At 38.7% G+C, this 26,686-nt stretch overlaps 1 protein-coding gene across 1 annotated transcript in view; it reads right to left on the bottom strand.

The window, feature by feature from the left end:
* The window catches only part of POC5 (POC5 centriolar protein), a gene marked incomplete at its 3' end in the record, with an annotated part of 33,213 nt that extends 9,434 nt beyond the window's left edge, over positions 1 to 23,779 (bottom strand). Inside the window, exons 1-9 of the mRNA XM_082836073.1 lie at positions 23,675 to 23,779; positions 19,647 to 19,742; positions 15,783 to 15,924; positions 13,932 to 14,015; positions 10,723 to 10,928; positions 8,657 to 8,833; positions 6,739 to 6,843; positions 4,756 to 4,935; positions 3,148 to 3,301 (exon numbers count right to left, since the gene is read on the bottom strand). Of these exons, the coding sequence (XP_082692199.1) occupies positions 3,148 to 3,301; positions 4,756 to 4,935; positions 6,739 to 6,843; positions 8,657 to 8,833; positions 10,723 to 10,928; positions 13,932 to 14,015; positions 15,783 to 15,924; positions 19,647 to 19,730 (1,132 nt within the window). The 5' untranslated portion in view covers positions 19,731 to 19,742; positions 23,675 to 23,779. The remainder of the gene's footprint in view (positions 1 to 3,147; positions 3,302 to 4,755; positions 4,936 to 6,738; positions 6,844 to 8,656; positions 8,834 to 10,722; positions 10,929 to 13,931; positions 14,016 to 15,782; positions 15,925 to 19,646; positions 19,743 to 23,674) is intronic.
* Positions 23,780 to 26,686: the final 2,907 nt, after the last annotated feature.

Genomic DNA, 26,686 nt, shown 5'->3' with positions numbered 1-26,686 from the left:
CCAGAAATTTGGACTTCTGTATAAGTTCCATCCAGAAATTTGGACTTCTGTATAAGTTCTTGTCTTAGACTATCTTTACATAAAATAGAGCAATAGTTACTTCATTAACAAAGTTTAATGAGGATTACAATGCATAGGTCCTTTGAAATAATTTGATGAAAGAGATGAATTCAACATATACTGCTTTTGCTTTGAAAACAAAACACACACACACACTGAGTTTTAACATGTTTTTCATAGAAAGTGACTGATTGTCTCTTTTTTTAGGTGGGTGGCAGACTTATGTGGAACCAGTATAGTAATTATTCTCGCTTTAACTGGGTATGTTTTTCAGTTGGAAAGCATTTTTCTACTGTTCCTAAAACTACTTTAAAAATTGGCAGGTATCCCTTTAAAGGCCATTTGTATTGACATATTTTGTCTACCTCATAGAAACTTTTATCTAAGCTATAAGATTGATCAGGATATTGTACAACATGAGATGCACTGCAGATTATGGCTAGCAGAGAATCAAAAGAGATAAAAAATATATATTTATTTTGCTCTAACAAGTAGAGCAGTACATTAGAAACACTGTATTATTAAAATCTGCATTATAAAAAACAATTGCTTTGGCTTCCCTGGTGGCGCAGTGGTTGAGAGTCCGCCTGCCGATGCAGGGGACACGGGTTCGTGCCCCGGTCCGGGAAGATCCCACATGCCGCGGAGCGGCTGGGCCCGTGAGCCATGGCCGCTGAGCCTGCGCGTGCGGAGCCTGTGCTCCGCAACGGGAGAGGCCACAACAGTGAGAGGCCCGCGTACCGCAAACAAAAAAAAAATTGCTTTAAGGGGGCCAGAAGTAATTTTATTTTCTTGTGAGAATTTATTTTTAAAATTTATTTTTGGCTGCCTTGGGTCTTCGTTGCTGTGTACGGGCTTTCTCTAGTTGTGGTGAGCAGGGGCTACTCTTCGTTGTGGTTCGCGGGGTTCTCATTGCGGTGGCTTCTCTTGTTGCAGAGCATGGGCTCTAGGTGCGTGGGCTTCAGTAGTTGTGGCATGCGGGCTCCGTAGTTGTGGTCTGCAGGCTCTAGAGCGCAGGCTCAGTAGTTGTTGTACACGGGCTTAGTTGCCCTGCAGCATGTGGGATCTTCCCGGACCAGGGCTCAAACCCGTGTCCCCTGCATTGGCAGGTGGATTCTTAACCACTGCGCCACCAGGGAAGTTCCTCTTGTGAGAATTTTTAAAAATTTATTTTAATAGCTGTTATTAAAATGCCACAAGACAAATATCACAGAGCAAATCCAGCATTACATTACACTGAACTTTTGCCTTTGGTAGCTCCATCAACACTAGTGTGTACTGCTAACATGTGTCTTACTAGTCCTGTTTATCTTTATGACCCATTGTTATGGTAAACAAAGCACAAGGGGACTTCCCTGGCAGTCCAGTGGTTAAGACTCCGTGCTTCCAATGCAGGGGGTGCAGGTTTGATCCCTGGTCGGGGAACTAAGATCCCACATGCCGCACGGCACAGCCAAAATTAAACAAAACGAAACAAAGCACAAGGCCACTGAAAACAGCTGGGATCCCATAACCTGGCATTAGCTGCAGATGACAGTAGACTTAAAAGCAATAGGAGCAAAATAAATCATGTTGTATAATTATCAGAATACATTTTCTCCAAGTCCTGTTATGGATACATGCCTGTAAGAGACATAGCTGTATTTGAATTTAAAATTTAAGACAGTAAATTTATTAAAGTGGTAAGACACTCTGTCCTAAGTAAATTCGTAACCTTCTTAAGTAGGTTACGAGAAATAGATTACTTGCAATTGAATGTAGCAAGTTCTAATGATTATAATTTCTCACTGTACTTGTGAAACCCAGTATCTGTTACAAGTAGATAATTAAATTCTTCAATTTAATATATACAACTTGCTAACAATTACAACCGAAAGCAGACTATCCAATCATTGGGGACGGTAAGTTTGTTTTTAGCATTAATACTCAATTAAAATACGATTTACTAGAGAAATCAAGTACTCATTTGGGTATTAGCAAGATAAACCATTCAGCTTCAAGATTCTATGATTCTAAGTTTCTAACTTGCATGTGGGCCACATACCATGACTGCCTGAGAAAGAAAACGATTTGCCTTAACTCACTATCATCTATAGCGTGCACAATTGAAATAAAAACTGTTTATTGATGCTTTAAAATGAGGGCATAACAAGCACAGACAAGTTATTCACAGGACTGAAATCATATTAATCATGGTACAAAATGAAATTGTCTCAATAAATAAACTGAGTTTCAAACAGGATTTAATATGAGGAAATACTGCAAAAATGTTCAATGTGTACATGAAACTTTGGAGGCTGACTTAAGACTGCAGTAATTATATCATGAGTATCCTCTTACATGTTTAAGTATTTTTTGTCTTTTAAAGTGCTTTCAATTATATTTCACTGCATTCTCACAAGAATCCTCTATGAAGCAGGTAAGGAAGATTTATATTATCTTCTTTGTTCAGAGAAGAAAACTAAAACCCAGTGAGGAAAATAGGCCTCCTTGTAAATTGGTGGCAAAGCTGTTCTAAGCCATGTGGATGACAAAAGCCACTCAGATCCTAGCCAATACATGGACCTTTCTTGACATAGAATTATTTTACTCAACTTCTATAGATAGGCCGATATGTATACTTGTTGAAAATGAGTTTTAGTTGAGGACTCTCTTGCACTGGAAGACAAGCAATTTTTAAAAATGGGAAACCATGAATAGACAAGAAATATTTAATAATGAAAACAGTCTAAGGAATTTGGCTACTTAGAAAAAAACAGAAATGAAATTTTATACTTAAAGGCATTACCATTATAGTTAAAAGAGCCTTAAAATAGTGTTATACATTCAAAGCATTATTATAACATTGAGCCTAAATACTTGAGTTAACAGTTTACTTGATCAGATATAAGATACTGTAAGTAACCATGACTGAGAGAATTTTCATGGCAGATTTAAAACTGAATATAACACCATGATATTAAAAATAGCAGTGCCTGGATAAGACATAGGTACTGCAGAAAATCAGTACTGCAGACCACACCAATCACTGAAATCTCCTCAAGCCCTTTTTGAAAGTAAGCAGAGAATCTTAAACAAAATACTAACCTGTATCACCTCTGCTTTGAAATATAGTCATGGCTTCAAGATTTAATGCACATACACCCCTCATGAAAGCTTTCTTCATGGAATCTTCAAAGTGCTCTTTTTCATGCTGCATCCTTTGGATCTCAGCTTTTGCATTTTCCAAAGCTCCAGATAACTAAAATCAGGAAAATTTTTAAAAAGAAGAGAAAAAAACTGAGACACAAGGAAGAATATCTATTGTTTAAAAAAAAAAAGAGACTTATACTGTGAAGTTATTTTTGTGTGAAATACTAAAATCACTTTACCACATACCTCTTCTGCTGTGTCTCAATTTATTTTAAAAGATGCATCTAACCTCTATTGTCTCCATCAACAAACCATTTTCATTCCTAACCATAAAGTCAGGGTTTAAACAAAGGGAATTTTACACCAGTCCGAATCCTGATTGATGTGTTCTAATTATACAGAATGATGTTATTTCTCACCATAAAATTTTTATGTAGGATACTAAACAAAATATATTAAGAGCCCCAAACAGCCCTCACCCCTTCAGAAAAAAATAACTAAACGCCTGCAACAGTAACAGTTTTTTTTTTTTTTTTAAACTAGATGTTATCTATAGAATTTAAAGTGCAAAGTGCCATTAGGTACAACACTTTCCCACAGACCAAATCTAAAGGGACTGCATGGGACTTCCCTGGTGGCGCAGTGGTTAAGAATCCACCTGCCGATGCAAGGGGCATGGGTTCGAGCCCTGGTCCGGGAAGATCCCACATGCTGCAGAGCAACTAAGCCCATGCGCCACAACTACTGAAGCCCTTGCGCCTAGAGCCTGTACTCTGCAACAAGAGAAGCCACCGCAATGAGAAGTCTGCGCACCACAACGAAGAGCAGCCCCCGCTCTCCGCAACTAGAGAAAGCCCAGCGCAACAATGAAGACCCAATGCAGCCAAAAATAAAAATAAATTAAAATAAATTAAAAAAAATAAAAAAGGGACTGCGGTTTTGCATGTCATTTTCAATTGCAGAAAATTATTTGCATAATAAAACTTTAAGAATTTAGTGTTATAATGATGAAAAATTTTTTTTTCCTCTTAATATTTGATTTCAAGAGGCCTACTGCATTCTTTAGTATGGTTTTATTTTCATTTTGGGTCTCAAACGTTTTCCCATGGAAACAATGTTAATATTATTGTTATAAGTCTAAATAACTTCAATTTATATACAAACACTTTATACCAACATTATAAAAACACAGTACACTTAAAATAACATCAGGATAAACACTTTTGTTTTTGGTCTTTATTTCTGGCTAAATAAAGGCCAAAAGAAGCCTAAGAAAGTATGCTTTCTTAGAGATGTAAGGATCTGTGGCTGATTTACATTTCCAAGAGAAATGTACATGCAAGAGATTTAACACAGGTTTGGAGGTCAAAGTTATAACTACTTAAAAGAACAAATAAGTCTGTAAGTCTGACTAGTACTGTTCGTTCCCAGTAGTCTCATTTGAACCCATACTGCACTGAATGAAATTGGAGAAATGGGTTACTCTGCCTAACTGTAAACTAACAGTGAGTGATGCTACCCATCTTTTTTACTTTTATTAAAAAAGTGAAAAAAAAAGTTTACCACTGCAACTTTGGCTTCATAGTCATTGGAAATCTGGACACAGACTTCCTCAGCTCTTGCTTGGCAAGCTCGTTCCACCACTTCTTTCCACTGCTTCTGTACTATGGCCCGCCAGCCTCTCCAGACTTTCTTCAGTAAAGTTCTCTGGAAGTACTGGTCAGCTAGTTTACTTTCATAAACCTAAACGAAAGTAATATACAACCTCAAAAACACAGTGGACTGGTAAAATATACTGGCAGTAGTAACAAAAAACATCAGCCTGCGGGAAGCAGGGTACATGCGTTATCATTTAATACTGTGTAATCGTGTTCTTCTCATGTGCAGATGGGAGGACAGGCTTAAAGAGGTTAAGCAACCTGCCTAGGTCACACAGGCAGAAAGGGAAAAGCCAACCTTGCCTCATTCCAGAGCCTAAGCTCTTATCCATTACATCATTGCTTTATGCAACTAATCAAGGTAGGGGGAAAACAAAAAACAAATGAAAGAAAATGAGTTAACTTGCCCCTTGCCATCTTGGTTATGAATTCGCATGACCTTTTAGCTGAAAACAGGGCTAGGAGCTGGAAGGCAGAAAGGGTGGTGACTGTGGCTCCAGATGGCCCTGCTTTCTCTACAGCTTGGTGGCCACCACCATAAGCAGATTAATTTAATTTACATACTTTACCATCATATTTAGTACCAAAATGATCCTAGTAGGAACATATGCTATTCTTCTTTTATCAATGAATTTAAATTCTTTTGAAGGAGCATATCCAATTTTTGATTTTCTTAAAAAATTTTTTTATTCAAAAACTGATGGCAACTTCAACTATTTCAACTAACAGTTGAACATATTCTCATTATGTCACCCAATAAATAACTTTCAAAATATGACTCAGTTTTAAATAGCTCTTTTAAATATGGTTAATGTAGATTTAATCTATTGGGATTAATTTTAAAAAAGAAGCACTAATAAGTATTCTTAAAGGAGAAATCCTATTCCATGACAGTAACAGCCTTTTCCTTAAATATTAATCTCTTGGAACTAAATGCACAAAGATTACTCCATGACTCACATGGGCATCATATATAAAAAAATTATATATATATATATAATCTCCATCCCCTACACTCTTTGAGTCTCTGTATTCTGCCTTCTTGTGGGATACATATATACTTTCATACTTTTCTACTTCTGATACAATAACTTACTATTCTCAGCTTATATTTATACTGATATACTGATTCAGCTCACTTTTTTTTTAACATTTTTATTGGAGTATAATTGCTTTTCAATGGTGTGTTAGTTTCTGCTTTATAACAAAGTGAATCAGTTATACATATACATATATCCCCATATCTCCTCCCTCTTGCGTCTCCCTCCCTCCCACCCTCCCCTCTAGGTGGTCACAAAGCACCGAGCTGATCTCCCTGTGCTATGCGGCTGATTCAGCTCACTTAATTAAAATAAAAGATATTCAAGTTTAAATTATATATAAACTAAGGATAATTTTTAAAAAGCTTATGGACATGGATTTCTTTAATTCTTATTAAGGCAAGTTATGCAACAAACATGCAATTTTATAATTATAGTATTGCCTCTTTATGAAGATGATATATTCAGGTATTTTAGAAGTAGAACTAATATAGGAAGCATATGATATGCTAAAGGTGATAAATTCATGTGATTACATCTGAAGTCAAATTTGTTAAAGGGGATTCCACCACCAGGACATCTGTAATTTAGGTACAGTTCTTACTAACCTACTATGAAGTAGAAAATGATATATCAATAAGTCTATAAAATATAAGAAGTATTTTTTCCCAAGCCATACCAAAAATCAAGTTCCTTTAAAACAAGAGTAACATTAAATTGTTAATTCATTTTGACTTACTAAAAAAAATCTTTCTTTGACTTGAACAAGAGTTCTAATACATGATTCTAAATGCTTCTGAGTTCAGAAGTCTAATAAGTGTCAGTCAGCTTTTCTTTTTCACACTTACGTCCTGTCTGGATTTGACATGGCTGATTTGCCAGCGGAAGAATGTTCTCATCAACTCTATCCTTTCCTTTTGCTTGCCTATGGCATGAGACAAGCTAGAAATCACCTGTAAACAGCAATTAGTAAAAGGGTTTTTTTATATATCAAAAAATGCTAGAGAGAATACTTATGGATCACTACTGTATTCATCTAGTTAACCTCATTAAAAAACTTTCCCATATGAATACACTACTTATCAATGAATGAAGGGGAACAAAAGAGGAAAGAAATCTTCATTATGTGTATCCTGGTAATAATCAATAAAATGTTTATATACAGTATATGAAAGTTAATATGATCACTGGAATTTAATTCAAGAAAAACAACCATACATTTGAGAGTTTTACTACGTATACAAAATGTTTTTATTCACTAGACTTGAGGGCAGAGACCAGGTTTAAAATATCTTTCTAGCCCCTAAATACCTTCAATACCTTGGATTAGAAGTTTCTCAATAATTGTTTAATGATTTTCTGGATTCAACAAACTCATAAAAGCAAATAATTGTTACACTTTGATGTACTTTTTCAGTGATATTATTCCTGTTCTTTAAAAAAAAAAATCTATGAAGGCTTTTAAATCCTGAAATAATTTTTTTTTTTTTTTTTTTTTTTGCGGTACACGGGCCTCTCACTGCTGTGGCCTCTGCCGTTGTGGAGCACAGTCTCCGGACGCGCAGGCCCAGCAGCCATGGCTCACGGGCGCAGCCGCTCCACGGCATGTGGGATCTTCCCAGACTGGGTCATGAACCCGCGTCCCCTGCATCGGCAGGCGGACTCTCAACCACTGTGCCACCAGAGAAGCCCAATATTCTTTCTTATAAAGAACTGAGTAACTGAAATATATATCTAAAAATGGTCCCATTAAAAAGAGATTTGGTAAATTAGGCATATTTACTGAGAGACATTCTGGTTCTTTAAATAATTTTCAAAAGTGGAAAAGGGCAGGAATTCTAAGATACTAGTAATAGTCCATTAAACTGTGTAGTGGCACATGGCTGTTCACTTTATTTTCAAAAACTGGACATGCATATATACTCTTTTTGCGTGTGACACTTCTGAAATAAAAAAATTAAATTTAATAAAATATTTTAAAACCCTAGGAGAGAATTTTGAGGGTAATAGAGAAAATGACTGACATTAGTATCTATTGTTTCAAAAAAGCAAACTACGTAAAATGATCAATTTTACATTGCACCCTATAACACCCTCAAAAAAGTATATTTAAAAAAACCAATAATCTTATCTAGTTCATTAAAACAGTGAGTGCTGCATCTGCAGACAGGTAGCTGAGGTGTCTGCTATGAGTCCCTCTTCTCTGAAGGTCACCATCCTCCTGGGGGAGCTACAGATTTGCTGCCCATCTGCTTTGTTCAAGGTGCTGTTGGGAAGCACAAAATTAGCCCAGATTTGAACCCTACTCTCAAGTTCTTAAGAGGCTGACAGAAAGTGAAATAAACAGTGCTCTTGTGCTTATCAACAAAATGAAGGACTTCATTAATGAATAAAGACATATCACAGATAGAATGTGGGATACTTATGCCCCTCCGAAAGGATGGTTGAAAATGTGGGTAATGCTGGTTCCCTGACATTCTGTTAAGGGCAGTTAGGAAGAAAAGATTGGGAAGAAAAGACTAGTGTTCCCACACTTAATATGCACTCTTAGAGCACACAAAACGTGATGGCAAAGATAAAATGACGTGATCCTGGCACATTTAATGTGAAGAATAAATCTTGTTTCTATGCATCTATTTTTCTACCAGTTTCTGAAATGATCTTCCCTTTGTATCTTGTAATGATCTAAACAATCAGTTCCTGGCATTTATTACCCAGCAAGACATTTACTGAATCTCAGTTAAAAAGCAGTATGAAAAAGAAGACCTCATCTTTTCTCCCAATGGAGACTTCATAGGTTTTTTGCAGCTCCTTCAAGCTGTTGATCTGGCTGCACAGTTGTTTTATATCTGCTGCATGCTTTTCTCTCTCTTTTTTCATTTCCATTCGGTGCCAGTCAATAAAATTAAGTCTCCATTTACTTAGTTCAGATATGATGTTTGTCTGAAAAATAAATATACTGACAATTAAGTAGTCTGTTCCTTAATACCACTTCATAAAATGACACTGAAATTAAGAAAAAATTTTTAAAAATCAAAACAATCAACATAAGAGCTATTAAAAAAAAATCCACTAATGAAAACATCTGCAAGTTCAACAGTCACAGCTCTTCTTAGTTCACATTCACCATACTAAGGACATGATTTTTTTCCCTATTTTAAGTTACTTTGTATGAAACCTTAGTGTCATTAAAATATTTTTTAGGTCTCATTCATTAATAAACAGTTCCTTTGTTTACTCAAGGACTTAAATATCCATATTAAGGTGGATCAGACAAAAAGGAAATGCAGGACTATGGCCTAGGCTGAGCCACAGGACTGGGATATTATTTAGATAGAGATGAACAGTGGAAACCATTGGAGTTGATGTTTTCTTCCTCCAAATCATTCATCACAACAGCCACCTTACAACAAATTGCTAAGACTGATCCCTTTTCACCCTACTGACTGGCATAAATAAAAAGACCAAATAATCATGTTATCAAAAAACTGGATAACAGTATTAAAAAACTGGGTAACAGTATGGTTAACTGAACATAGGACAATTTTTAAATGGTTGGTGGTACATTACTCCAATGGACTTAACGCCACAATTAGAAGTATGAAACCTGTTCCCTGGAGAAAAATGATAGAAATTATACTAAAAGATTACTTCTAGAATTTAAGGTTCCAAATAATGGAGAAAATATAGATGCCACAAAACTCTCATGACCATAATTTCTCCACATATGTGAATACTCAGCTTAGTTTTCTCAAACTGTTTCAGAAGAACTGTCATTTTCTCCATTATATTTTAAATAGCAGAAAAACTGCCATTTCTGGATTACTTTGTTTTATTTAGAGGCCATTAACATCACCAAAATAAAAATCAATTTTTATTGATTTATCAGTTACATACTGTGGTTGCTATAAGAGTGGCTATAAAATGAATACATGTTGCTAAAATTGGGTCTTATGCTTCATATAAAAGGAGACATTTCCATTAGTCATAGGTACGATGTGGGAAAGGCTCAATAGGTGTCTCTCTCAGTCACACAGGCTGAGCCTTTCAAAACATCTCGAGAAGTTCAGTAGCACATGGAGAGCTGTTCCAGCAACTATTTAAAACCTTGCTATTCAAAGTATGGCTTCTGAACCATCACCTGGGAGCTTGTTAGAAATGCACCATCTTAGGGACGTCCCTGGTGGCACAGTGGTTAAGAATCTGCCTGCCAGTGCAGGGGACATAGGTTCGAGCCCTGGTCCGGGAAGATCCCACATGCCACGGAGCAACTAGGTCCATGCTCCACAACTACTGAGCCTGTGCTCTAGAGACTGCAAGCCACAACTACTGAGCCCACGTGCCACAACTACTGAAGCCCGGGAGCCTAGAGCTTGTGCTCCACAACAAGAGAAGCCACCACAATGAGAAGCGCGCACACAGCAATGAAGAGTAGCCCCCGCTCACTGCAACTAGAGAAAGCCCATGTGCAGCAACGAAGACCCAATGCAGCCAAAAATAAATAAATAAAACTAAATAAAAAATTTTTTAAAAAAGTGGTACAGGTCTAACTATGTGCGTTTCAAAAAAAAAAAAGAAAGAAATGCACCATCTTGGACCATGGCCAAGACCGACTGAATAAGAAGCTGCAGTTTAACTGAATCCCCAGACGATTCATATGGATGTTAACAATTGAGAGGCATAGATTTAAGATACTGGACTGATCTAAGGCAACTAAAGTTTTTTTGTTTTTCTTTAACTTTTTAATTCAAAGAAAAGAAGAATAAACAGTGCAATCAAGAGCAAAACTGCTATACTACATATTAAACAATTGTAAGTGAACACTGTAATACCTTAAGACCTGAACTCCAATGATCAAGCACATTTTCCATCTTTTGAAGGTTTTCATCAGAAATAAGAAAATCGGTCCCAACTACTTCATGGGCATCTACAGGACTAGAATTAGACCTTGGTGAGGAAGAGTCAACTAAAAGATTCGAACTGAAGAAGTCCAAAACCAGGTGAGGTGACTTCCTTGGGGACGACACTGGTGATGACCCTAGAAGAAGAGAAAAGTTGGAGTGGTTAGCTAAATTGAAAATAACCCAAATTGGTAAGGAGTTATACTGGAAGCCTACAAGATGTCAGTTATCTATGGAGGCTGAGGAAAATGCAGAGAATGGACTTTCAGTGTACTGAATCTGGCTATTTTAAATTTCAGTATTGTCACTGATTTAGGACTGACCAGCACAAGAAGTCTCCTACACTTCCCTCCCCCACCCACAAATGACCTCTATCCCAAACAAGGATGTTTCATATACCTAGGTATAGCCTGAGCTGAAACTATTATCATTCACATCATCATATCAACATTTACTAAGTGCTTTTCATGTTCCTGTAATAAAAACGTCATAAGGATGAGCTCATAATACACACTACTCTAAGAAAAAGGTATTATTATCTCCATTTTACTGATGAGGAAACTGAGGTTTAGAAAGGGTTAAGTAACTGACCAAGGTCAGAGTGGCTGTATATAAGTCATTATTACTTTATGTAAAACAATGGGGTGGGTTTTAACACTACTAAAATTCAACACTATAAGAGACTAGTTTAGTTTATCAAACACTCAGTTGTAAGGCACCCTGTGAGCCTTCAACATATAGATGAGAAATATATGTAACTATATATATGTATGTACATATGTACATCACTCCCACCTCCTTCCCATGTACATGGGGGGTTGGTGTGAGAGCCAGAGCTAGAAAGAGAATTGGTATCTATCTTTAAAAAGCACAAAATAGAAAAGTTACTATTTTATCACACATGAATATTGGAATTACAGACTATTCATCATAACTTCTCATGTATCTCACACTTTTACTATAAGGGTCCTAATAATCAAGACTGAAGGGCTTTCCTCTTTTCCTTACTGAATGTATCAAACAAAGAATAATCTACTATAGAACTTGTTACTTAAAAGTAAATCTTTCCAGAATACTTTGCAAAAGGGAAAATCATTCCCTAATACATATATTTTGTGTAAAAAAAAAGTATCAAAAAAATGGTTCAGGCTAGTCATACAATGAATTACTACCTACTTGTTCTGAAGATGGTTAAGGAACCCAAAGAAAAAGGCAGAATGACAAAGTACATGAATATTCTCTTTTACTACAATTAGATCTGCACTCAGGGAAAAAGCATGGCTCTGCTTTTTTGTTGTTGTTTTTAAATATATACTCACCTTTTAAAAAATAGCATCAACTTAAGAATGTGGGAGGCTCCAAGTCTTCCATTTATAAGTGAGAAAACTAAAGGATAGAGGCATTTCTTATATGGTGGCTTAAATGGTCCTTACATTAAATAACACTGAATCGGGCTTCCCTGGTGGCGCAGTGGTTGAGAGCCCGCCTGCCGATGCAAGGGACACGGGTTCATGCCCCGGTCTGGGAAGATCCCACATGCGGTGGAGCGGCTGGGCCCGTGAGCCATGGCCACTGAGCCTGCGCGTCCAGAGCCTGTGCTCCGCAAGGGAGAGGCCACAACAGTGAGAGGCCCACGTACCGAAAAAAATAAAATAAAATAAAATAACACTGAATCACATAGTAAGAAAAGTCTATTTTTATTATTCTACGTCAAAGAAGAAGTTTCAGTCTGGTGTTAGTATGCTTTTACAACCTCTTTAACACTTGCTAATCTCACCCTTCAACAAAGAAAAAACAGACTTCAGGCTGAACATATCACCACTACTAGTGTTCGGTCAAAATTTAACAACTTTGTTTTAGTTGCATTTATTTTAACCATTGCTTTATAATTGTAACAAGTATATATTATTTTTATGCGATAATCAATAATGACAGATATAAATTTTCCTTTTAAAATGAATTTAAGCTAAAAATGAATATATCTAAAGAAAAACACTAAATGATAGGACAGGTGGTATAAAGATGGGACAAAAGTCATTAAGTTTGTACATGGATGCCTGAAAGTTGGGAAATAATGTTCTGGTTTATGAAAAAAATTAAACTGGCCAAAATGATATCCCATTAAATCTTTAAAAATATCTGCCCTTTGGGACTTCCCCGGTGGTCCAGTGGGTAAGACTCCACACTCCCAACACAGGGGGCCCGGGTTTGATCCCTGGTTGGGGAACTAGATCCCTCATGCATGCCACAACTAAAAGATCCCACATGCTGCAACGAAGATCCCACATGCTGCAACTAAGACCCGGCACAGCCAAAATAAGTAAATAAATATTAAAAAAAAAAATCTGCTCTCTAATCTAGCAGTTTTAAGAAAAAATGCCACACATTATAATGCATTAACCTGTCTTAATTGTAGTATCTGGCATCTTACAAAATAATTTAATTTTATTTTTTTTAAAGATTTTTTTGATGTGGACCATTTTTAAAGCCTTTATTGAATTTGTTACAATATCGCTTCTGTTTTGTTTTTTTGGCTGCGAGGTATGTGGGATCTTAGCTCCCCAACCCGGGATTGGACCTGCACCCCTGCACTGGAAGGTGAAGTCTTAACCACTGGACTGCCAGGGAAGTCCCCAAAATTATTTTATTTTATTTATTTATTTTTATAAATTTATTTATTTATTTATTTTTGGCTGCGTTGGGTCTTTATTGCTGCACACAGGCTTTCTCTAGTTGCGGCGAGTGGGGGCTACTCTTCGTTGTGGTGCGCGGGCTTCTCACTGCAGTGGCTTCTTTGTTGCGGAGCACGGGCTCTAGGCACGCGGGCTTCAGTAGTTGCAGCATGTGGGCTCAGTAGTTGTGGCGCACAGGCTTAGTTTGCTCCGCGGCATGTGGGATCTTCCTGGACCAGGGCTCAAACCCGTGTCCCCTGAATTGGCAGGCAGATTCTCAACCACTGCATCACCAGGGAAGCCCCCAAAAATATTTTAAATAGTATTACTTAATAAATTAGTAATAATAGCATTTAAAAATCCTGCCAATAAGTAATATGCTGCAATTATTCCCCTTACTACATGGATAATATTCACCAAGCACAAAATGTTGTATATTAATAAAAATAAGCTAAGGAAAAGTCCTACCGTCTGTCTTTGAATGACTTGAAATATTTAAATCACATCTTTTTCCAACTTCCATCCTCGTTTCTCTTACTGCAGGGCTATTTCCTGCTGAAACGAAAGAGATTTTTCTTTTAATTAAACCTAACCAGTCTTATGTAGAATGCCTAATCACACACACCTAATTTAAGAAGGTAGCTGTACAGAAGTCAGATTTTAGAACAAGGAAAATACAGTATGCTGGGATACAGGAACATTAAGACAAAGAATAGGAAGAAAAAAAAAGTGTGACTTGAAAAGTCTTATTGTATCATTAATAAGCTCAATTCACCCAAAAAATATGGATGAAAAAGAATTCAGTCTACTAATGGCATTCAATTCACACTAAAAGAGTAAGTGGATGAATGACATTAGAACTTAGAAAAGCTGTCTTATCCTACAACACTGGATATTTCCGGGGCCCGGTGCTTTTCACTAGCTGCATTCAAACTAAAGTGACACCGGTTCCCCCCAGATAGGGACTTCTTTACTTGCACCTCAGAAACCTTTAGTTAATACATGGCGAAAAGGAAACTGGGAAAAAAAACCTCACAAGGATGGCTGTGTCAGAGGCTTACAGAGACTTTGCCAACTTCAACACAAGCAACGGCAATACCAAGAGTAAAGAGAATGGGATAAATTTACATAGTCCATTCTAACCAAGTCTGTGTGTGAATTAGGATATCTAAACTCACTGCCTGTTGTACGCTTAGATCTCAAGTCCTTTTTGAAAAGGGCAGAGCATAAACAAATGAATACTATCTTACATGCTAGAAAAGACCAGGGTTCTTAGGTCCAAAGTGATTGCTTTAAGACAGTATTCAGCACTTTGGGTTTGCTCAGTAGGAAGTGCATATAATCAAAACATGGTCGAGATCACTGATGGAGAATGAATAAATCCAAGGGTCATATCTCTTGAAGATCAACAGAATTTGGGCAGAAAGTGTTCAGTGTTAGTACGTTTCAGTGTTAGAAGAAATATGTAGAAGAAATATGTTTTGAGGTTCTGGTCCTATTTGTTGATCCAGTGTCGTAGGCTGAGGAGCAATGAAAACTCCATGTCTACAGAGGGAGAGGAACAACAGACACTAGGGCTGTGACTTACCAGGAACCCAAGAGCCTGCTGGCTCTGACTAGGCTGTGTCATGTGCTTCAACAAGGGATCCTTGGAGTTATGCTTATTGTTGATAACTGCCCATTATCAGGGCTGTTTTAGGAGGGCTATCTGTGCCCCTTGAAAGAACACTTGTTTTGAGTGAGCTGTTTGGAATCTTGTATCAAATAAGGAACAGATTGGTAAAAGGAGCTTTATCTTCCTTTCTCTACCTTTCACTCACTCATCTATCAACACACATCCTGGTTTGTGTTAGTTCTCAATTCTATCAGTGACACAGTTCAAAAATGGGTTCACCTTTGCGGTAACAATCCAAACAGTCCTCCAGGCCCGTATAAATACTGCTGACAAAGTCCTAGCACATGGTTCGTGAACTTAAGGGGTTCTGAGGGCTACCTATAGACCATCTCTAATTTGGGGGCTTGGGCATTTCGTTTCCAGTGTCTCCTGGCATAAAACCATTGTAACAAGTACAGAGATGCAACATACTCCGTTGCTCTAATTTTATGACTTTTCATAAAACAGCTAAATGAAGTTCAAATAAAAATCCAACTGTTATAGAAGAGCCAAGAAAAACGTATTAAAATGTAAAATTTCCCCCAAATTATACACTGTTGATTGAGAAGAATCACTGGAGAAGTATTTTCACAATCAAAAGTCAACAGCATTAAAAAACTCAGTAACATCTTAAATGAAGAGACATCTCGAAAAATATACATAACCTGGATTTTGAAGAATATCATCAATTATAGTAGGAATTCTAATATCTGGCACCACTTCTCCCTTAGAATGAGACGGCTGTGAAGCACTTGATTCAATATTTGGAGTCACTATAGCATAACGAAGCAGTTCTTCATACTCTTCCTATGAGAAGCCAACAATAAATAATGTATTATATCCCTGTCACAAGGCACACTCAGGCAAAAGAATGGTAAAGGCACAAAGATGTTTTCTACTTCAGTTCCCGAAACAGTATGCCCAAACGATAGTAAGGAATGTGTACTTTTGATTTATGTTTTTCATTCATCATTTACTCACTCTCTTGTAGTAAGTAAAACTTCTTAAAAACAAGCAAAAAATCCAACAAATATACCTACCCAAATTTCTTCTAGTGCTAATGCCTTAGTACCCATATTCCTTCAGCATGTCAATTTAAAACAGTAACACAGATTACCTAGAGCAGTTTCCTGAAGCCGATCAACATCTACAACACAGAAGAGCCCTCTTTCAATTGGCAGCTGCTTGCAGGTGGGAAAAGACACGGCAATTTCTCTGCTTTTCTGAAATTTAGTTCTAAGATGCTGCTCCCAAAGACTCCACAACAGGAAGGTCTAGGGATGAAAAGTGGTTTTGGCTCTGATCAATCCCTGCTCCCACCCAATTCTACAACAACCCTGAGTCTCTTTTCATATGTAAGCGTGGAAAGAGTATGAGAGATACTGGGAGAGAAAGAATACTGAAGATAAAAAGAGAACACAATGCCAACCCTCATTCTACCTGCTGGCACACCATGGCACATGCCAAAGGAGGATAAAAAAAAGCATGCCATGAAGTGTAGACCTTACAGGAATATTCCTCAAGTTAAAAAAAAAAAAGTGGAATTTCCTAATATAGATAGTTAGATATTTGTTTAGCCAAACCAAAAAATTCTATCAGTGAAGTAAAAAATATACTGGAACTTAGTCTCCATTCTAAAGGGGTTGGTCACTGAGGCAACAAATATTCCTATTCAGGAGTAATTTCTAAGGATATTATGCCATGGACCCAGAGAACGTCTTTGCAGTAAAAATGGGGGGAAGGTTTTCAAGAATATAAAATGTCATTATTCTAAAGAATTAATATTAGTTTTTCTCCATAAAAAGTTTAGTTCAGATACAGAAAATTCTACTATCATCATTTCATTGGTCATAACTGTCTTATTATTTGATTCACCTTCAGGATGAAGAAAAATGATGCTAAAAATTACCTCCTTGAAGTGTCACAGTAAATATCTGCTGAATTGAGTTAACAGAGATTCTGTCTAAAGCAAAGAAAGAAAGAACCTTACCTTAATAAGACCGTTATGATATGCTATAGGTGTTTGAAAATTAGCAAGCCTTACTTTTTCCCTGTTTTCTATGAGCAAGAATATTTAACTGTCTAAACACACTCAAGTTTCTGGCCATGAATATATCATAGTGTCTTGTGTTTCCTAAAAGAATAGATGTAATTGCAGTCAGAATTCTGAAGTCAGAACTACCTTGTAGACTATGTAAGTAGTCAATATCAATACATTTCAAACTAGTTTCCAAGAAGGTACTTCAGGGAATCCACAATATTTTCTTCATATTTCATTTTTAAGCTATTTAACTCTTTAAAAAATTAATAAAAGAGCATACACTATCAAAGGTGACATATATACTAAATTTTAACAGGCCAGAAGCTGTATATTATTAAATTTGTTTGTTAGTTGGAATAAAGCTCCTTCTGCCATTGATGTCAAATTCTCGTGAATGTGTCATAGATTGGAAAGGTTGTAGCTCTGTACAAGTTTATGTTTTGTTGTTATTTTAACTTCACATCTGTACACATCTGCTCAAGTAAGCTGTACAGGTGAGCACACAACTATGACATAGGTGGTCCACACCAACTACCAGCTACTCAAACTCAAGCACATCTGATGGGGTCAGTCCCTCCTTATGACACGAGAGTGATGAGCTGTGTGGTAGCCAGTGACTTCACACCTTGTCACATGCTTATCATTAGCACTTATTCTAAGTTTGAGTCTTTGGGTGCTGCTTGTGTGATAAAGAAGTTTGAAGATCTTATAAGGTGTTTACATTTTAGTATTAAAGGTCCTGTGAGTTTTTTCCCCACCACCACTAAGCAATTCTTACACACCACTTGGGTGTCCTATAATTCAACTCAATTCTGACACTTTCCACCAGAGATAGCATCAGATTCCAAAGGTGAAGGGATCAGTCCCACAAAACTGCCCTCCCCCACCCCACAACTTCAGATGCCAGTCGCAAGTCCAGGTTATCACCTGTGCTTCTGACCAACCAGCTATGGACTGGAGGTTCCAAAGACCCACTCCTTGGGTTTGAGTAATTTGCTAGAGGGCTCACAGAACTCGGAGAAACATTTTGCTTACTAGATTACCATTAAAAGAATATAACCCAGAAATAGCCAGATGGAAGAAATATACAGGGCAAGGCATGGGGAAGGGGCATGGAGCTTCTGTACCCTCTCCTGGCAGGCCAGTCACCCAGCACTTACACGTGTTCACCAACTGGAAGCTCCCCAAACCCAGTCCTTTTGGGTTTTGATGCAGGCTTCATTAAATAGGCATAATTGAATAAATCAATGACCACTGGCGATTGATTCAACTTCCAAGACCCTCTCCCTGAGGTCAGGGGGGTGAGACTGAACGTTTCAACCCTCTGATAACATGGTTGTCTCTCCTGGCAACCAGTCCCCATCCTTAGGCGAGGTCCAAAAGTCACATCATCAACATAACAAAAGATACCATCATTCTCACTAGTTAGGAAATTCCAATAGGTTTAGGAGCTCTGTGGCAGAAATGGGATGAAGACCAACTATTTATTATAACACAATATCACAGGTATAAATAAGTTAATCAGTTCTCTCCTGAAGGAAGTTTGGATATGGCAGAGATGAAGGGTGCAGGACAACACTGTTGCCTAAAGAGATAGCACTATATGGGAGAGGTAACATCCAAAGGGAAGGCAAGGATGAGACATCTAAGTCACAATTCCAGACCACTTTTACCCTAGTAAATATTCACACAGATACTTTTCCAATAGCTTCCCAATTCCTAAACCTGTTATTTCAATTAAAGGAACACATCTGTTTCATAAAATATTTCCCTAAAGCTTCTGTCACCTTATGCAGTGCCAGTAACAACTTACTCTACTTAGGCATAAACATACCATCCAGCTTTTCCCCTCTTAAGTAATATAACCATAAAACCCAAGATATACCGTGTCCGTATTCTCTCATTTAAAATCTACTCTAGAAATCTGAATCCATATTTTTGATGATAAAACACTTAGAATTAAAAGAAATTGAAAACATTTCATATAAAAGCCACGCCTTCTGTAGTCAATGTACCTGTCACTGTCCAGGTCCTGGGCACCAGCAGGTGCTGAATGGTATGGCAACAGGGGCCAGAACCAACAGTGGAACACTGGGGAATCTAGGGCCCCAGAACTCTGGATGGCTTGACATTGGATTAATTTGCATTAAAGTGAAAGCAGCATTCACATGAGAGAGCTACAAAGAGAAAATTTCAAGAAAAAATATTTCTTCAGATTTCCAGCTTCTCCTCTCACTGTGTTGTTTGAAGCCTTTGTACAGAGAATGCTGGAAGCGTTCATGATTATTTTCTGAAAGGTTAATTAAAACAATGTAAGGTATTTCCCAAGGTTTGTAAAATAATTCCCAAAGTTTGATATTATTATAATTTGATACACATTATAATTGTAAATGGCATGAATGAATGAAAAATGTATTCCTAGTTTTCCCTCATATTGTCTCTTGTTTGAAATAAATAAGTCATGACAAATTTAGACATGTCTTCCTACCTGAAGATCTGAAGAGACAGAACTGCCTCGGTCGGATTCATTGTGCAAAACTGGAGGTGAGCATTTCTCCTCATCTGATGACATTCTGTACAAATACTATAAAACAGGAGAAGCTAACTTCAGTTTGTTTTTTGCAATATTTAAACTAAAGTAAAATGTTTTCTATATACATATATGTGTGTGTAATAACATCCTACCCTGTAAACAATAACCATTCCATATGTTAAAATCATTCAACATACTGAACACCCACAGACGAAATCACTGGGCAAGAAAGACAAAGACTCACTTCCCAGTTTATAATGTAGTCAAGGAGATGAGACAAATAAATGAAAGGTTAAAGAAAACATGGAGGCTCCCCAGAAAAAGCCATGGTAGGGGCTGCTGAGAATCAGAACGTGTGATCACTGTTCAACAGTGTGTGAGGACCTAGGTGCTGCATCCTTTCCCACAAGATACTGAACCAAGAGAGAAGGAACCACCTGTGTAAATTCTCTGCTTGGCGAACTGACCTTTTGGGAATACTATTTTAAGAAAAGCAAGCCTATATGGAACAACAGATTCTAATACCATGCAAAGAAAAATTGTTTAAGGTCTTAACCAAAAAAATAAATAATAATAACAGTACTGGTAGTAACAAGTACATAAGTTCCTTAAAAGGCATATTATGACTATTCAAATGATCCAAACACCAGTTATATGTAAGACATTGGTGAGAAAGGTAAGATGAAGAAGTCCTTGTTCTCAAGGACTCTGCAATCTGTAAGGAGGGCCAGACATGTATATATTAGAAATGACTGATGAAAAAAGTGCTGTTAGATCCTAAAACAACAGAGGCACAAAGTAGGGAGGTCAGAGTAGCCTTTTTCACACGGTGGGATGATGAGGCTGTGAAGGAGTGGGAATAAACGATCAGGGTGTTGAGACCTGAAAGACAGATAAAAGATAAAAGGATATGCAAGGCAATAGCGCAGCATAAGCAAAGTCAATGAGGCATGGCCACATACTCCAGGAACTGCAAGTAGTTTGTGAAGCTAAAGCAAAGGGTACAAAGCAAGGTTTGGCTAAGGATGAAACAGGCAAGGTAAGGAGCAGCCAGATCATGGAAGATCATAATTATGCCATGTTAAAAAGTTTCGTCTTTCTTCTAAGAGAAGTTATTAAAGTCTTAAACAAGTGATAACATGATCAGGCCTGTCTTTTAGAAGGATCACTCTGGCAGCTTTCAGGATGGATTTGACAGGTGGGATACTGAAGAAAGAGCAATGGAGAGCCAACTTCAGTAGTCCAAGAGATAAATGTTCCCTCTGGCAAATGGGGACCTGAATGGAGGAGGCAGCAATGGGAAGTGGACGGAGTTATGCCTGTGAGACAGTTGTGTTATGGCAGTGGAAATTCGAGATCATGATCAACTATTGGTTAAGGGGTTAATGGGAGGAAATGTTGATCTCTTCCAGATTTCTGGCTTGCAACTAGATGGATGGTAGTGCTACTCCCCAAGGCAAGGAATACAGGAAGACAAGCAGGTTGGGAGGAAGGGTAATGGACTCACTATCAGACTTGTTGGGTATGAGGTGCCTCCGAGGCAAGGAAGTGAGGCTGCCGGTATGCAGTATCTGGGCACACCACTTATGCAATGCACAACTCCAAGGACTGCCATTCACAATGGCTACAATGTGAATGGTACTTTCTGGAGTTAAGCAAGGTGGGAGTCCTGCACTGGATGTATGTTTCGAGATTCATTTTGAGGAATCGTCAGCATAATGGGAACTGCTGAAAAAAGAGAGAGGATAAGATCACTTATGAAAAGGAGTGTGAGAGAGAGTGCTTATTCTGAGGTCCTTACACCCAAACTGTATGCAATATTTTTAGTACATGTGTATTTTTCTAGGAAGAGGATTCTCAGCTTCCAATATGTGTCCAGAGGGTACTGTAACCTTAGTGAAGTTAAGGGCCACTACTGTAGCAAGAGGAGGGTTAAAATCAGAACCGCTAATATTTAAAGGGGAAGTGAAGAAGAGCCAGCAAAGATGGAAAAGGAAGTCAGAAGAGTAGAACAACGAGAACAGCATCACAAAAGCTTCCAGGAGGGAGTGGTCAGAAACAGATGCCAAAGGAAGATGAGAATCTGACAGAGTCCCTTGAATTTGGCAATCAGGAAGTTGCTGGGGCATTTAGCCTGAACAATTTCAGTGGACAGTGGAACAAGCCTCAATCACAGTGGGCTGAAAATTAAGAGATGAAGAAAATGAAATAGAAAGGGCAGATACAAGGGAGAAGTGCAATATTAGAATGGAAACATAGGTTGGGGTTAGACTGTGGAAAGGAAATTTCAACTTTATTCAATGAGCATTACTGTGTAGAGACATGATCAGTAAATGAAATCTCAGCATGACTGACTTTAGTTAAGCCAATTAGGGAGGATAAAATAAGCACATACATCTGCAGCAAGGAATGGCTGCTTCACGGACTTCAAATCCACCACTGTGGTAACTTTGTCCCTTCTATTTCAATTCCCTTCTTCCTTTAGGATGTGTTTGCAGACTGGTAATAAGGGGGGCAGGGGTTGGGGGTGCTGATTATTTAAAAAACAAATAAGCTGAGAAGTATGGTCAGACCTCAAAAAGGATTTCTGAATATACACACTGAAGACACAAAACAACTACTGTACTTTTGGAAAATATGCTATAAATCTTCCATCTGCCCTGTTTTGATGCCAACAAGGCATGACAGATTATCTAAAACTCTACCAAAAGTAGCATTTTCCTTACTGTTTCAGAGACAACGGAGAAAAATGAAACTTGCTTTGATGGGAAGCAGATGTACATCAGATAACTAAATTTTCAGTATTCTCTAACCCAAGATATCAGAAACCACGAGATAAAAAGTTCCCAGCCCTTGTCTATTGCCAGAGAAATCAAATTACATCTTGGTAATTGCCTGGCTGATAGGGGAAGAGGGTCCGGGAATTCAAATTAACCTCCAAGAGGCAGAGTGAATTAACGTGCGAGCGGGCAGCAGGGTGACGTCCCTGCGCCCTTGAGCTGTCTTAGCTGCAGGCAAGGAGAGGGGGTGCGCCAGCCCCTCCCCACGTCAGGGACTACAGAGGGAGAAGCAGCTGCGAGCAAGCAAAGGGCTACAAGTTCTCTTCAATCACTTTCTCTTACCCCTGTGTTAATCGAATTCTTACTTTAAAACAAAGTATTAGCCATAAAAAGAAACGAAATTGAGACATTTGTAGTGAGGTGGATGGACCTAGGGTTTGTCATACAGAGTGAAGTAAGTCAGAAAGAGAAAAACAAATACCGTATGCTAACACATATATATATGGAATCTAAGAAGAAAAAAAAAAGGTCATGAAGAACCTAGGGGTAAGACGGGAATAAAGACACAGACCTACTAGAGAATGGACTTGAGGATATGGGGAGGGGGAAGGGTAAGCTGTGACAAAGTGAGAGAGTGGCATGGACATATATATACGCTACCAAACGTAAAATAGATAGCTAGTGGGAAGCAGCCGCATAGCACAGGGAGATCAGTCCAGTGCTTTGTGACCACCTAGAGGGGTGGGATAGGGAAGGTGGGGGGGAGGGAGTTGCAAGAGGGAAGAGATATGGGAACATATGTATATGTATAACTGATTCACTTTGTTATAAAGCAGAAACTAATACACCATTGTAAAGCAATTATACTCCAATAAAGATGTTTAAAAAAACCCCAAAAAACAAAGGGTTAGCCATGGTCATTTTACCCCCTAACGTTTTAAATGACCCGAACCTATAGCGACAATACCGCTATACTTCAGGCACCCCTCACTCCTGCCCTCTCTTCCCGGACGGCTCGAAGGGAAAAAAACCTCTCGACCCTTGCCGCCCCGCAGAACAGTTGAAGGGCCCGCGTTTCGGGAAGATGCCCCCAGCCCTGTCCTGTCCGATCCCCGGGGGCGCCAACCCAGGCCGAGACACTTTAAACCCCACTCCAGTGCCTCCGCCAGGGGCGCGGGGCTCGCCCACGGCGCCGCTACCCACCACCTCGGCTCTCCGCAAACACGGACTCCTTCCTCCGCGTCTTGTCTCCGCGTCGCCGCTGAGACAACAACGCGTCCAGCGACTTCCTCAGCAGCAACCTGACAGTTTCAAACTGCACGGAGTAAATAAGGACGGCCCCGAGCATTGGCCCCGAGCTTCAGCAACCTGCCGTCTGATTGGTCTGAGATCCGGGGGCGGGGCAGGAGGGAGAAGCCGGAATTAAGTTTCTTAGGGAGAGCCCCGCCCCTTGCATCGGCTTGTTCAGAGGGGGAGGAGTCTTAGGGAGCCCCGCCCAGCGTACAGGAGCCCGTGATCAGTTCCGTTCTGCGCCTGCGGGAGACCAGGCGGCTCTGAGAGCGGGTTTGGTTAGAGACTGCCGAGCAGGGCTGAAGTCCCCTAGGATGTTATGCAGCTGTCTGTGCGATAATGCCCATAGCCTATGCGTGTGGTCCTCATGCATGTGAATCATCTGCTTCCACAGGTGCCCTGCAGCAGAATCACCTGCTGATTCCTTCAGTCTTAGGCAGGGCCGGGGAATCTGAATTTTTAACAAAGACCAACAGTGATTCTGACGCAGGGGTCTGAGAACCAGGCTTTAAGAAACTGCCGGACTAGGTTTTACTAGTGACTTCAAACGTGTCAGATTGCAAGGCAAGCCCTTCGGGCAAAGTGAGTATTGACCTTAGAATCATCATAAGTATATCCTGGCTGTATCACGTACTCACTGTCACCTTGGATAATGCTATCCACATATAGGCTTGTAGGGGGATTAAATGACTTACTATATCTAACATAACTATCGCATAAACATCAAAAAACTAGTCTTTCAGCTTATATTGGCATAACAGCTAGAGGTACGTTAGGATCCAGGTGGCAAAGGGAGTGCCCCAATCTGGAGAGCAAGTAATGAGATCCCGGTGAGTTTTCAGGCTCCCTGTGTTACCTGGAGGATGAGGTATCCGTTTCTTTTTCTGTAGATAGAAATGGCATAACCTGGGTCTCACCTACTTACCTGTTCACGGAGCCAGACTTCTATGTATACAAGCAATGAAATAAGAAGAGCACCAGCAGTTTCTTCAGCATAAGCTATGTTTGTTCTCTGCCCCCCACCTTTCCCATGCTTATAATAAAGGACAAATTCCTATTGATAGATACAAATTCATACCTGGTCCCAAAATCTGTTTTTCAATTGAATTACCATGTGGTGACCCCTTACACTGTAATTGTTTCTGATTCGCTATCCCTGTGCCCTCCTGTACTTGGCTCCATGTTTCTCTTCTCTGTCCCTTTGGGGGGCAGATTTTCATAGAAAACTGTTGGCTAAGGCATCACCATTCTTCTGTGAAGCTACATCGAGAAAGAGAACAAACCTGTCTCCATGTTATGAATTTAGAACAGATTCTTTTTCGAAGGTTCCTAGAGGTGGAGCCAAAGAGAGAGAGGGAGACTAAAACCCTCCACAAACCCACGAAAATTAAATTGCCAGCTTGAACCCTGCGTAATTATTCTTTCAACAAATATTTATCTAACAGTCATCAGATGCAAAGCATTTTATTGGTGCTAGGAATAGAGTGGTGAATAAAATAGACACACTCTGCTCTCATGGAATTTAGTCTAACTGGAAAACAGACATCAAATTAACAATACAAATGAATAAATAGTTATGAATTATGTTTGAAGTGAGGAGAAATCAGGAAATGTCTGTGTCATAAAGTACATTTAAGCTGAGACCTGAAGGATGAGCATATAAAGAACTTTAATAAACACACATATAATGTTTTCTGTGTTCAGGGCACTGTACAAATTAACTCATTTAATTCTAAGATTCTCCCTGTGACTTGGACTTTGTTTCCATCTTCATTTTAAAGATGTGAAAATTGAAACTCAGAGCGGTTATGTGGCTTGTCTAGGCACACACAGCTAATAAGAGCAAAACTGGCATTCAAATTGAGGCAGTCTGGGCTCCAAAGTCCATGTCCTTATCGCTCAAAATGTTCTGTTGGGAATAGCATCACTGTTATGGATTAGATGGTATCCTCCAAAAAAGATATGTTTAAGTCCTAAACCCTAGTACCTGTGAATGTGAGCTTATTTGGATATGGGGTCTTTGCAGATATAATCAAGTTAAAATGAAGTGATACTGGATTAAGCTGGGCCTTAATCCAATGACTTGTATCCTTATAGGAGAGGGAAATTTAGACACAGAAGAGATACAGGGGAGAAAGGGAGGCAGAGATTGGAGTGATGCATCTATAAACCATGGGATGCCAAGTATTGCCAGCAACCACCAGAAGCTAGAAAGGCAAGGAAAGATCTTCCCCTAGAGTGTTCAGAGAGAGCATAGCCCTGGTGACACTGTGGATTTCTGACCTCCAGAACTGTAAATGAATAAATTTCTGTTGTCTCTTATATACACTACCAAATGTAAAATAGATAGCTAGTGGGAAGCAGCAACATAGCACAGGGAGATCAGCTCAGTGCTTTGTGACCACATAGAGGGGTGGGATAGGGAGGGTGGGAGGGAGACGCAAGAGGGAGGAGATATGGGGATATATGTATACATATAGCTGATTCACTTTGTTATACAGCAGAAGCTAATACAACATTGTAAAGCAATTATACTCCAGTAAAGATGTTAAAAAATTTTCTGTTGTCTCAACCACCCATTTTGTGGTAATATGTTATGGCATCCTTAGGAAATCAATACAGTGGCCAAGGCCTTGAGGTAAGAAAACACTTATTATATCTGGATGATGAATAAAAGCAAGTAATCTTAGTGAAGTAGGGACAGGTACAGGATAAGGCTGCAGATGGAAGTGAGGGTTCTATGTTAAGGGTTTGAGATTTTACTTAAAGTCCATTAGGATATTTTTAGATGTTCAGGAGAGAGATGAAAACAATTTAGAATAGAGGGGTTGCAAGGGAGATGGAGAGAAGATGACAGATATGAGATATATTTTGGAAGTAGAATTGATGGGACTTGATGAATTGTATTTGAGATGAAGGAGAGAA

This window comes from Leucopleurus acutus (assembly GCF_964270905.1).
Source record: "Leucopleurus acutus genome assembly, chromosome: 3".
Taxonomy (NCBI): domain Eukaryota; kingdom Metazoa; phylum Chordata; class Mammalia; order Artiodactyla; family Delphinidae; genus Leucopleurus; species Leucopleurus acutus.
This window is presented reverse-complemented; position numbering and strand designations above follow the sequence as displayed.